The 14246-nt window shown below is 41.7% G+C and overlaps 1 protein-coding gene across 8 annotated transcripts in view; it reads left to right on the top strand.

Moving 5' to 3' along the window:
• GTDC1 (glycosyltransferase like domain containing 1) overlaps nt 1-14246 on the top strand; it is a 199273-nt gene that overhangs the window by 86153 nt on the left and 98874 nt on the right. For 7 of the 8 annotated variants that reach the window (XM_083411100.1, XM_083411096.1, XM_083411098.1 and 4 more), the window contains 2 exons: nt 5193-5360; nt 13025-13198. In XM_083411100.1, coding sequence (XP_083267226.1) covers nt 5193-5360; nt 13025-13198 — 342 coding nt within the window. The remainder of the gene's footprint in view (nt 1-5192; nt 5361-13024; nt 13199-14246) is intronic. The other variant, XM_083411101.1, reaches the window with a different exon arrangement.

Below are 14246 nucleotides of genomic sequence, written 5' to 3' on the forward strand. Positions count from 1 at the left end.
ATAAAGAACATTACAATAGTAAGACTTAATTATTTCTGTAAACATTTCAAATTAGTTTCTGTATAAAAACTGAATTTATAAAATAGTTTATATCATCTAAGCCTTTTGACATTTGTACATACTATGTCAAGAATAAATTAGTCCTCATTTTTTATTTATTATATTATAGATTCTAATATATTATCGTTTATTGCTCTATATCTTTGTTTGAATTTTTAAAGTTGCTTATTGTTGAAGCACAAATGAAAAAGCTTTTTGTTGTGATTTATACATTCCCTTCGTATACAGTATCAAAATATAACTGTTACATGTTGATTGAATATTAATATATAATAAATAATTGAGTATTAAAGTAAGTAATCTGTTATGTTTTATGCATGAATAATGCTAGCTGATGAATAAATACTCATTCCCCCCCAAAAAAAACCCAAAAACAAAGCAATCAATTGACCCATTTCTTTAGTTTGGCATCCTGTTCATATATGGGGAGACGGAGTATTCGTCAGTAGTCTCAATCCTCTTGCCTATATGTTGCCAATTATCAGGAGTCAAATAATATATTTTATTTTACATTCTATGGAAGGGGTGAAAACCTGTACTTGTTGCCGGTTTAATCTGTATGGATCCACTCTGATATAAGAACTAGTTGCTGTGGCTTCCTGGTTCTTAGCAAAACCTGCAGCCGGCAACTTTGCTTCTATCCATTTCTTGGTAGAGCAACAACAGATAAGTAGAAACATTCCTGACAGCCGCAGTTCATACATTTATTGTAGCCAAAGGCCATTACAAATATGTAGCATTAGTATTAATAAAATAATACAGAGCAAACATCCACAATATAAGCCAACATACACTGTTGGAGCACTGAACTATATAACCCTTTGAGCCAAGGGAATAGTTTATGAGTGGTGGGATTGAGCAATGCATTCCCAGGCATGCTACCGGTGCCTTTCCCCCACTCATATAATGCAAAAGTACTTTTGTTTGTAGTGGAGGGCAGGCTTCCCTTTCAGAATAAAGGAAAGAGTTATATTTGGCAAGCAGCTCATTGCCAGAAGATCATGCACCTGTTTGCCAAGAATTGGATGGGTCTTTTATAGCTGCAGCTGTACAGAACAGTGCTGAACCAGCGCGCCCAAAGCCATTTCATAGGACTGAGCCACCAAAAGTCATGCTCACCCTTCACCAGCCCTGTGGCAAAATGGGGAAAATCATTCACCGTAAATGCTGAGTTATTTTGAAGTTTACATTCTGCAGACCAAAGGGGCAGGCAAATATGTATTCAGATTTATGTGTATCTAATACACCACACATGTGCCTAATGGCTATGAAAGTCTCAAACAGTTCATTCACTCACATGTGAGTTTGGCCTACTCTATTTGTTCCAATTATGGGCAAATTCGGGTTGCGCTGGGAAAGCATGTGGCTGACTACACCATTGTAAAGTATTTGGCATCCTTTTGTGTCGAATATTTAGAACAGATGATCACTTAATAAATGTTGGGTTTTGTTTTTGCTTTTTTTGCTGGGTAGCGGGCTTGTGTTTGCTAACATGGTATATAGCGTGCGTGTGCGTAAATGCACTGCGCATTAGCATTTTGTAACGTTGATCAGGTTGGATAAGAATAATGTTAACGGCAGTTTTAAATTTACTCTTATTTTGTGAGATAACATGCTAATGATGTAGCTGTTTTAATTTGACTTTAGCAGACAGTTTAAATATAGGTTTCCCTTACAGAGACAAAAGTTGCAATTTAAAGCTCTTTGGTGGTCTAAAAACAGCTTAATTCTCTAGTAGCATGGTAATAAGCACTAATCCAGCTTATGCAGTGATTGTAGTATGTCATGTTTGTGAAAGATTGCCTAACTAGGCTTTCTCTGGGTTTTATGTAAAAAAATTAAATGTAAAACCTTATAACATCTTTATGCTGAGACAAACTGTTCAATTTAACTTGCGCTCAAGCAGCAGCTGTCAGGAATTATCATGTTCCCTGCGTTCTTGGTATCACCTTGTGTCCTTACCTCCTAGATAGACTCTGTGGGATGATAAAGCTCACCTTGTTAGGATTTATTACTGAAATAATAACCTGAGGTAAAATGAAAGTTGATGTCACACGGAATGACAGCTGACATATATTTATGTCATGGGCAACATTATAATAATAAAACTTCCTTTCCCTTCCCTGGCACTAGGTGTTAAGTGGAAGTGTGCCTCATCATATCCTCCAGTGCCCTGCGTAGGGAGTCCATTAGACAAATACACAGTTCCTCTGTGGGCATGTTCACTGTAACGTGCCCTGTCAGGTGTTGTTTAAGCTTTAAACCGTGGCTCCGTGGCGGTACAAAACAGACCTGTGGGGCGACTGTGCGTGCGTTCTTACAATGTCATGAGATTTATTTTTTAAAAGAGCACAGTTTTATCGCTTCAGTGGGGAAGTAAAATCTTTTGTAGCTGTGGTTTTTTTAGTTACCTAGAGGTCCCATACAAGTAAGATAAGCAAAGCAAGAGTTAGCAATGAATGGTCACGGGACTTTACCTCAGAGGTGCTTCAACAGCTGCCAGTATATGGTTGAGAAATGTCACCGGGTTCTAGTATTATGAGGGAGAAGGGTGAGGAACACTGTCTCCACACCATTAATAATTTTATACACCTTCGTCCTGTCACGTCTTACTTGACCTTCTTTAAACTAAAAAGCCTCAAATGTTGTATCCTTTCCTCATGAAGGAGTTGCTCCATCACACCTACCATTTTTGTTACTCTTTTGTGAACCTTTTCCTGCTCCACAATATCCTCCTTGAGGCGAGTTGATCAAAACTACACCAGGCATAGGCAAATTCGGCCCTCCAGATGTTTTGAGACTACAACTCCCATCATCCTAGCTAACAGGACCAGTGGTCAGGGATGATGGGAGTTGTAGTCCCAAAACATCTGGAGGGCTGCTGTACACAGTTCATAGAATCATAGAGTTGGAATAGACCACAAGGGCCAATGAGTCCAACCCCCTGCCAAGCAGTTCTCCATATGCAGCTGCGACTTTATAACGACTTTATAATACTGACAGTTTTATTTTCAGTCCCTCTCCTAATAATCCCTGGCATGGATTTTGCCACCTTCCTAGCTGACACACACTGGGTCGACATCTTCATTAGGCTATCCATTACAACCCCAGGGTCTTGTTCCTGGCCAGTCACAACCCATGAAGGTACATGGGAAGTTATGTACCCCCCTCCCCCATTGCACATTGCTTTAAACTTACTTTGAGGTGTTGGACTCCCTGCTAAATGGGGTGGACTGTGGCATAGAGTGCTGAGGGGGATGCCAGAATATGAGGTAGCATCACCCATGAGTGGTAGCCCAATTTACAAAAGGTGCGTCTTCTCAGTTTTCAGCGATTCCTCCACATCACAGCCCGTTCCCTTCAACAAGGCCCCTTGACCCTTGGAAGATGCTTTTATGGGTGTTACTTGGAAGAGGAGAAAATGAAAAGTAATCTTCTTGCCCACTCCTTCTGTAGAGTTTTCTCCGGATCCAATCTCTGATTTAGCCTTAATATTAGAGGCTCCACTTAAAGGTGGAGCCGTTGAGTTCTGCCTCTCTAGGTGTGACCAGGATGTTGTGGTAGCTATTCAAGCACAACTCAATTTATTCTGGAAGGTTCCTTTGAAAATCATATTCAACATAATTCAATTTAGTGTTAAATCCTGAACAAGGAGCTGAGAGTTAAAGAATACAATATTCAATCACAGTTTGCTTTCCTTATTAACGCAAGGAGTGGATTTGAAAGAGAGTATGTATTGTGTTAGTGTTCCTTTGTGGTAAAAGGAAACGGGTGTTTCGGGTCGGAGGTGACTTAGCTTTAACATAGCCACACTCTCCGTCAACGACTTGTTATGCTATTGTTGTTGGTTTTGCTGTCAGATTTCTGTGAAAAGGACTGTCACCATGAATTTGCCTTAAACGTTAAGGCCCTTAAGGCAATACCTGGCCAGAGTCTTGGACTTGACAAAGGAGTGTTAACAGCCAGGGATATTCAGGTCATGTGTCTCTGTGAAAGCTAATTGTTAGAAGATTGCTTCTTGATACAGGACCACACAGCAATGTGCTGTTTAGCAGGGGGGACGGGGGACGGACGGACCATCAGATAAAAGAGTAGGGAGCATTCTCCCCACCCTAGTTTCAGCTGAGGATGGTGTAATCTAGGGGTGTGTGTGTGTGTGTGTGTGTGTGTGTGGAGAAGTAGGACGAGAACTGAGTTTCTGGGCTCTGCAAGCTATTAGACTCTTTGGTGATTAGATGTGGGGCAGTAGCTCTGGTTATGTGGGGCAGTAGCTCTGGAAGCTTGTTGGGTTGTTTATTTTTAAATAAACTCAAATATTGAATACCCTAAGCTTAAAGTGATGTTCTACCCAAAGAAAACTAAAGCACCACACCCCTGGAATTTCTCATTGCTTGGAGAAGAGTCGCCCATATGATACTAAGTACTACATTTGCATATTTCTATAGCTTTTTAAGTTTGTTTCAGGCAGCCAGGTTTACCATATGATCTGCACCTGTGTTGTATAATTTGAAAGCAGTGACAAGTCTTACTGACTGCTCCAAGTACTGTGGCAATAGATGGGACAGAATGAACAAAACAACAAATGCTATGGTGGATATTTAATATGAAAAAAGTAGGGAAAGGAAATCTTAACATGAAAAATAAAAACCACAGTAGATATGTCTATTGCATAAATCAAAAGGCTTTATGTCATAACATGAGCATGTGCCACACCGGCTCATATATTGAATTTCAGTAGTTGGTTGCATAAAGAAGTAAAGTGTAATGAAACTGGCAAGCAAAGTATTCCCCAGTCAGCCTTATCTTTGTTCCATTTGTCCTTCAGACACAGCTTTTCTAGCGTTTTTCAATAAAACCCATCCAGCTCTCTCTCTCTCTTTTACTTTGCATCTCTCTGTAACTGAGCTGAGAAAACCAATGAGATTCAGTGCTTTTCTACTTGAGTCCTTAGCAGCTGTTTTTTAAGAGATCAAAACTTAGAATGCTGCTACATGGTATTAAGGCTTAGCCACTGATGTGTCCCTATAGAGGTTATGTTTTTCTTGTGGGGAGAGCGGTGGGAGGGAAAGGGTGAAGGGTGACACTTTTGAGCAGGCTTGTAGACAGTAAACACTACTTTCCTTGTTTCTTAGGATCCTCTTTGCAAGCTCAGTGCTTAACCTGACTGAACTCGTTGCCCTTCGGCCTGACCTTGGCAAATTGAAAAAGGTCCTTTACTTCCATGAGAACCAATTGACATATCCTGTCCAGAAATGTCAGGAAAGAGACTTCCAATACGGGTACAACCAGATTCTTTCATGGTAGGTGCATCTCTCATGCCCTTGTGTTTAATTGTTTTCTAGTATCTTCATGAACATGCCTCCAGGGGTTCTTTTTTCCTTTTTCTTTCAATAATAATATATATACACAGACATACACAGAGTCCTACGTGATTTCCAGTATTTGCAGACAGACAGATGCACACACAATTCAACACTGAAAGTATCAGGTTCATTAGTATATACGACTTGCTGAATGCCAAGTATACCTAGATACTATTATGAGCGTCTCATTGTACTCCAGTAAAATGCGCTGATTTCCAGTATATACCTCAGTGCTTTTGCTTTGAGAGCACTTAACAAAAGGGGCAGTTAATCAACACTGGCTCAGCAATAGCTTTTACTGCATCCAGCTGAAATTAAAATAGAGGTTTTCAAGGGAGTAAACAAAAATTAAAATGTACTGCGGCAATGTTTTTAGTGAGAGAGGGTAGTAAACATACCAGATAAATCCTTACGTTTCTTTCATTGCGTATTCACAAATTGTGCAGTGGTAAAACACCCAGACATTTAAAAGGCTGTGGCCCTTTATTGTTACTTAAAACAAACATATTTCCTGAATATAAGTTAATGAAAGAAGTTAATAACAGCTACACTGAAAAGCTTTGTGATTAGGCGTTATACAAACCTAAAGTGAAACTGCAAAGCTGAATTGGCTTGAATTGAAATAAATTCATTTACTTGGTCTATTTCACATATTTGTTATTAGAATTATTATAAGCATAGATTGAGCGTTTTAAAGCTAGATGTATAACATCTGCATCTTTGCATTGTAACTCAGATGAAAGACAAATAATGATCCCTATATACTCGAGCTTTTTGTAGCTGCCGTTCTGCTTTCGTTTGCAAAATGCTTCAGTTTTGCAGTAGCAGTATTCTGAGAATATAATGAAATGGCTTTGCCATGAAATGGTTCTTAAAAACAAATAGCAGCTTATAAAAAAATATTCCTCATCATTGCTACTGGAAGAAATACATCATGAAATGTTAAACCATTCCCCCCACCTCACTTTTGCTTTTGAAGATGCTATCATTTCCTACATTATCTTTGAGCTTATGGGACCTTTCCAATGATTTAGCTGTATTAATGGTCAAAATTTGTATTTTGAAGTCATATAAACACTGGGAATAATTCAATATTGCACAATTATGATCATTCCATCAGCACAAGCAGACCTTCCCTTGCTCCTTGAGCTGATTTGGGGTGTGGGAGGGCATGCAGGGGGAGGAGAGGGAAATACCCATTGTGCTAGTGGGTCTCATTGTACTGGCTCCTGTTAGTGCAACTGTTTTGTTGAATCCACCCCACTAGATCTGTTTCCTGAAATTCAGCTATACAGTGGGAGTGAATGAATGGGTGAGTGGAACTCCCATCCTGCCCATTAACCTTGGCAAGTGTTGGGGCTTCTTCCTTTAGGACAGGTGTGGGCAGAAACACCTTGTGGGGTAATGGTATTTCTCTGGGTGATTTACAGTACATTAACAGGGGTTTCTGACTTTCAGATACAAATCAGACAGCTGAAATAATGAATGTGTACCGGGGAACTATATGGGGATTTTTGTGTGAAAGGAGCACAAGAAGTTCATTTCTTGACACTAAAAAAATAAAATCTTTGGGGTGAGTTGTGTGCTTAGAAGCAACCCCGTTCCTTCATGCAAGGGCAGCATCCCTACAAACATTCTATAGGGTCATGGAACTGTAGCATTGGAAGAGACCGTGAGGGTCACCTAGTCCAACTCCCTGCAATGCAGGGCTCTTTCACCCAAAGTGGGGCTCAAACCCACAACCCTGAATTTAACAGTCTCATACTCAACCAACTGAGCTATCCCAGGTCTTGAGTGAGTGTGTCACTGCATGTATATACCATAGTTTTCCTCCAGGCTCCATTCTGCACTTGGTTGTGGTGGGGTAGACCTGGGGTTCTAAAAAATACACCCTGCAAGCCCACCTCTACTATGCGTAATCAGCAGTGTGAGGTGATTCTCAATCAAACTGACAATGGCTGCTATATCTGGCATGGGCAGGGGGAAGACGGTATCTGCACATAAGCCAGTCTCTCCTTTTCCTTCTGCTGCATGCTCTTTGGCCTCGATGAGCCCTATGGAACATATCAGCCTGGGGAAAGCTCTCTAAATCTGCACTTGCTTAATTGTCTACCTCTTTCTCATCTACTAAATAAGGAGCACTTTATCACACATTAGCTGCTGACATGTGTGGTATGGTGGGTGCCTGTCCCTAGGGCTGGATTAAGACCTTCAGAAGCCCTCAGCGCTGGAAAGATTATGGTGCCCCCCGCCCCATATGGAACTCAAAATCAAAACAATACTAAACTATTAAAAATGTATCTTTCAAAATGACACTAAACTTACACATATCCTGAAATAACTATCAAGCGCAACATATGGCAGGATCCGATTTCCTGGCATTATTTTGATCTGTGGTAGGAGGACATATCTGCTCGTATAGGTGGGGATAAGTAATAAAAAGAGGACAGAAAAATGGAGAAAGAGGAGTAGTAGTAGGAGTAGTAGAAATAGTAGGAGTTGTAGTTGTTACTATTACAGTAGTAACTCGGGTTACATACGCTTCAGGTTACATACGCTTCAGGTTACACACTTCGCTAACCCAGAAATAGTACCTCGGATTAAGAACTTTGCTTCAGGATGAGAACAGAAATTGTGCTCTGGCGGCGTGGCAGCAGCAGGAGGCCCCGTTAGCTAAAGTGGTGCCTCAGGTTAAGAACAGTTTCAGGTTAAGAATGGACCTCTGGAACAAATTAAGTATGTAACCAGAGGTACCACTGTATTAAAATTTGTATACTGCCCTATACCTGCAGGTCTCAGGGTGGTTACAACATGAAATCACAATATAGACTTCTGGTGTGCTCATATCTCTCTGGATTGAAACCATCACTCCTAAGGCATAGCATATTAGCAGTATATTTGCTCAGAAGCAAAACAGACAGGATGTTTTTAAACGCATTCTATAAAGCTAATTGCCTTCTTTGCTTATGTATCGGTATTTCTGGCCTCGTGGCAGGAATTTTAATTGGAAAAGGAAATGCAAACTTTTTTATCCTTTCATTCTTTTTTATATATCCCCCAGAGGATATGCCCCTTTCTTCTTCTTTTAAATATACTTAAAAACCTGTATTTAACCCTGCTGCCATTTCAAATGCCTTGGGAGCACCATGTCCTCTCATACAGCGGTGGGCAACTTCAGACTTGGGGAGCAAATGCTGCTCTCCAGCCCTCTCTGTTTGGCCCTGGGGACTCTCCCCAGGCCACACACTCCTCTCCAGCCGGAACATGTCCTTATCTCTAATGGTGCTCCTTCTTTTCTGGGATGGAGGATAGAAAGAGGTATGTGTATGTGACTGTATCTAGAAACTAGCCTAGGTTACAAAGGCCAAATTCAGTTTTGCCTGTGGCCCTGCCACCTCTGGCCCCTGGAAATATGCTCAGAAGAAAATGTGGCCCTCAGAATACCCACCTCTCTAATAGTTAAGGTGAGTGGGTAGTTCTGGGCTGCCCAGTAGGAGAGCAAAATAGAATTCCCCAAGAGAAAACTGATTCTGCATTCATTTTCATCTGGGGCTTAATGGAGTGCATTCTCCACCGTCAACCCAAATCCGGTCCCTTTCTCAACTTAAATGGTTCTTTGGGGTGGGAGTGGATATTTGGTTTGCAGGAATAAGCACTTCTTCCAATCTCAATTAACTCCCCACTCCAGAAGACTGTTCTAAGTGCTAATTAGGAAGTCCTCCTAACCAGAGAAGGGATACGGGTAGCGCTGTGGTGTAAACCACTGAGCCTTGGGTTTGCTGATTGGAAGGTTGGCGGTTCAAACCCCACTACGGGGTGAGCTCCCGTTGTTCAGTCCCAGCTCCTGCCAACCTAGCAGTTCGAAAGCACATGAAAGTGCAAGTAGATAAATAGGTACCACTCCAGCGGGAAGGTAAATGGCATTTCCGTGTGCTGCTCTGGTTTCACCAGAAGCGGCTTAGTCATGCTGGCCACATGACCCAGAAGCTGTATGCCGGCTCCCTCGGCCAGTAAAGTGAGATGAGCACCGCAACCCCAGAGTCGTTCACAACTGGACTTAACTGTCAGGGGTCCTTTACCTTTACCTTTTACCTAACCAGAATCCTGAACTGTAAGTGAATTAGAGTTGGGCAAGATGTGTCTGATGGGAATTAATCAGAGGAAGAAGAAAAGCCCTTTCTCAGGTTCTAATGAATTGTTCTCTCGCTTGGTGAAAAGCGGAAGGAGCCCTAATTGCTTAGCATCTTGGAATGGCTGACAGGGATGTGAAATTATTATCCGGAGACTTTTGCCATCAGGAGGCTTCAGAAGTTCATAGGAACATCTGGGACTGAGTGTTGGGCAGCCAACACAAAACCCAGGCAGGGTAGCCCAATAGCATAATTGGCATAATTCAGAATACCCCATAGCATCTTGTTATGGGTGTCCACTTATATAATTCCGTTTTCCATATTAGATGCTTTAGGGAGCCAGGTGCTAGTGTGGGAGATTTCAGCAATGAGAAACCTTTATACAGAATCTGTTTTCCCTTAAGATATATGCTAAGTAAGCATGTGTTACTCCCCCCCCCCCCCATTTAATTGATTGAATTTAAGTGCTTGGGTTTCTATTTTGGCAATCACACACAAAACTATAGCGCACAGGCAACAACAAAAAATATTTTAAATGTGTGGTTCAAAAAAGTGTGACTGCCTGTCACAAAGTTTTGACAGAAATAAAGAAGAAAACTTTTTTTGTCCCTTTTGTTCCCAGCTATTAGTTAAAAGCAAAAGAAATAGGTTAGCTCACTGGTTGTCATAGCTGAAAGAAAACATAGCTGAAAAAAGTGTTTGGAAAAATGTGAGATTTCAAAAATGGTTCCACTCCAGTTGTTGAGCTGAAAAGCACTAGAGTTCTGTTCAAATATTTCCTTGCTTTTCCTGCTGAGTCCTGCTGTTTTTCTGGGCAGTGTCAGTTTTCTATCTTGTCTATGAAGCAGTGAGAATTAGGAGGAGGAATGATTTTAACCCTGTGTTAGATAGTGTAAGTGGTAGTCTGGTAGATAGTGGAACTGGTAGACATGTACACACTGGGAAAGGGGTGGTGATAACTGAGGGCTGTGCCTGTTATCCCCAACCTCTTTGGGTTGATTGTACAGTGGTACCTCGGGTTACATACACTTCAGGTTACACACTCCACTAAGCCAGAATTGGTGCTTCAGGTTAAGAACTTTGCTTCAGGATAAGAACAGAAATTGGGCTCCAGCGGTGCAGCGGCAGCAGGAGACCCCATTAGCTAAAGTGGTGCTTCAGGTTAAGAACAGTTTCAGGTTAAGAACGGACCTCCGGAACGAATTAAGTACTTAACCCGAGGTACCACTGTAATAAGTTAGGTAAAGGCTTGTGTATGCAAGTGCCAAATAAGAGACCCATGCTGTCCAATTTTGCATAGTATGGATTGCTATGTGCGGAGCTGCTGTGCCTTGGGATGTTTATGCATTGTCTCCTTCGCAGAAGTGATAATTTTAAGTCATCGTTTGTTTACCCAAAAGGTGATTTGTTTGAACATCCAACCCAGCCTAGGAGACTGTGGTTTATTTTTGGCCTACAACCCTTGGTTTGTTTTAACCATGGTTTCACATTCTCTCTGAACTCCAGCCTTGCTTACCATAGTTTGGCCACCTTACCCCATCAAGGCACAAGGAAGAGCAGCTGAAAAACAAACTCAGCTTTGGAGAAACAAGCCATGGCTTGTTTGTTCTTCTCCAAGACAACTCATGGATTGTTGAATAAACCATGGTTAAAATAAATGATGGCTTAGCATTATGCATGAACACAGACAATGTATGGAGTTCAGGAGAAGCTAGGGACACTTACCTCTTGTCCACCTAGGTCAGTAGTTGACACAGTAATAAAACCAACTTGCCCTGAAACCTGCCCTTAATTTCTGTTGCTATTGGTTTAAAGTTGGGGCGGGGACCTGTGCTGAGTAGTTGTTTATGGTATTGTTGGTTTAAGATTATGAAAACCTTTAGCTGCATAAAAAGATCCTATTAAGATTTGCTGGAAGGAGAGACATACATGGTCCTTTAAGTCTGAATTGATTTTAACATAGTTAGCTTGGTTTGCTCAGCTTGGAAATATTTCTGACTTCTCTAATGCACATAAGAATTTGGGAGGAAGTGTAGTGCAGTGGTTTAAGAGAAGGTCTTTTCAGGTGTTATGGTTAAAAAGAGAACATGAACATATTAGTCTCAACTCCAATAACCCCACATACACTGTCCCCTCCTCCCAATACTCTGCCCCTGACTCAATGCCAAGGTTGCAGGTTTGATCCCCGTACGGGACAATTGCATATTCCTGCATTGCCGGGATTGGACTATATGATCCTTAGGATCTCTTCCAACTCTGATTCCATGATGCTCCATATTGAACAGGAAGATCTGAGGGAGCTTCTAAGCACATTGCGGTAGATGTAATTCAAAGCCTCAGCACAATTGGGCATGCTGATAAGGCAATATTCCCGATCATACAGAGGCAGCATTCAGTTGATTGAGCTTATAAACCCCTTTCAAACCTTCCAATGCTGTCAGATCAAGGGTGGAGCACACAGGACCAAGTGCATATGTGGATGCAGGGTTGGAGATGATACATACTTTCCAACTCATGTTTACATTTCCTTTTCAGTAACAAATCTGATTAGTGATAGAATGAGGTGAGCATTGAAACATCTCCCATCACCCCAGTCATGGTGTCACTTAGTGGCCTTTGGCAAGCTGCATTTTGATCCGCAGCCTGTAATGCAAGGGGGCTAATACCAGGGTAGCATTTTGCCCATGTAGGAAAAGGCACCATGGATACTAGCTTGGGTCCAGGGAATGGTAATGAAGAAAGCACATTTACTGCTGTTCCACAACCTCTTGTGCAAGACCTAGTACAAGATTTATTGTAGTACAGCACTGTTTCAGGGTTAAGGTTACAGTATAAGAAAAGGCCAATAGGTAAAACTGCAAAATGCAGTAAGCGAACTCCAGTGGGTCATAAAAAGTGAGCTTGCAAGTTTTGAGAACAAGGGATTGTTTGCCCAAGAGGTTGTGCCCATGAAGGAATTCTTTGGAAATTACTTTTGTCTGTAAAAACAGACCTTCTGTTCTTGGAAACAGTCCTTCTGCTAGCAGTAAAAAGTAAAGGTAAAGGACCCCTGACAGTTAAGTCCAGTCGCGAAGGACTCTGGGGTTGCGGCGCTCATCTCGCTTTACTGGCCGAGGGAGCCAGCGTTTGTCTGCAGATAGTTTTTCTGGGTCATGTGACTAAGCCGCTTCTGGTGAAACCAGAGCAGTGCACGGAAACGCTGTTTACCTTCCCGCTGGAGCGGTACCTATTTATCTACTTGCACTTTGACGTGCTTTCGAACTGCTAGGTTGGCAGGAGCAGGGACTGAGCAACGGGAGCTCAGCCCGTCCAGGGATTCGAACCGCCGACCTTCTGATTGGCAAGTCCTAGGCTCAGTGGTTTAGACCACATGTCACCCGCTGTAAAGCAGTAGGACACCTTTAAGATATATTAAATAAATTGATGAGATGTGTTTAATGAATGAATTATTTTTCTCTCTTTTTTCATTAGTTTGGTTGCTGACGTCGTGGCGTTCAACTCTGCTTATAATATGGAGTCATTTCTAACATCTATAGGGAAGTTTATGAAGCTGATGCCTGACCATAGGCCTAAGCATCTGGAAGAGTTAATCAGACCAAAATGCCAAGTCCTTTATTTTCCAGTGATGTTCCCTGATGTGAGCAGGTTGGTGGCTTTTTAATTTCTTCTCTCTGTTCTGTCCCATTCATGGTTCCTCAGTTCTCTTTATACTGATGATTATTTCCTGGAATTTTTTGCAAGGCTTGTATATCGGAAAATCAGAGGACCTATTACATTGCTGTTACATTTTCTCATTCAGAAGTCAACAACAGAAGACTATCAAGTGACTTAGCCAGGACAACAAGTACATATATTGAATATATGATTGGGCCAGGCACCAGGCTACCTTTGAGTTCCTGAGATATAAATTTCTCCCCCAAAGAAGCACATGCATTACTTTCCTTCACCACCACCCCATAATTGTTCATTTACACTTTCCCCTCTTCATCCTCTCTATCCATTTCTGAAGTTGCTTTGAAATCATCTGATCCTACTTGTTTCAAGGTGCAATGAAGTTGGGGGTGGAAGAGGTACTTTATTTGACAGAAGGAATAGTATTTCACTCCAGGATACATTACCTGACTGACTTTATTAGATTTGTATTTTGCAAATAGCTATGGCCCAATTTAAAGGAGGCACTGTGATTGGATCTCTTATTGTGGTGGTTGTTTTAAGAAATTCAAAGCAGCAGCAGGAGAGCCCAAATTGAATTGGAAGAGTGGGGCTGGGTGTGTGTAACCCCCCCTTGCTTTTATCTGCCTGGTTTTAATGTGTGTGATACTAAGAACGCTTAACATTCAGTGGAACCCACTCTATCTCTTTCTTTGTGAGCCTTCTTATTGTGGGAGGCAAACCCAGAACATACAGAGTCATACAGAGACATAATGAGCAGCCTCTCTGGAGATGTAACTGCTGCTTCTCCACATCTGGTAGCAGATGATGTGCAAGACCTTTGCCTGAGACCCCTGAGAGCTACTGCTAGTCACAGTAGACAGTCCTAGAAGGTCTACCTGTCCTCACATCTGTATACCTATATTTTGAGATCCTCATTACCAGAGGCTGTTGTCTGGGTTCTCACATTGAGATATGGTGGGTGGCTACTGGTAGAAAGGTATTATCAGTGCTTATGCCCCATCTTTGAAACCCTCTCTTC

The sequence above is a fragment of the Podarcis tiliguerta genome (genome assembly GCF_965153285.1).
Source record: "Podarcis tiliguerta genome assembly, chromosome: 1".
Taxonomy (NCBI): Eukaryota; Metazoa; Chordata; class Lepidosauria; order Squamata; family Lacertidae; genus Podarcis; species Podarcis tiliguerta.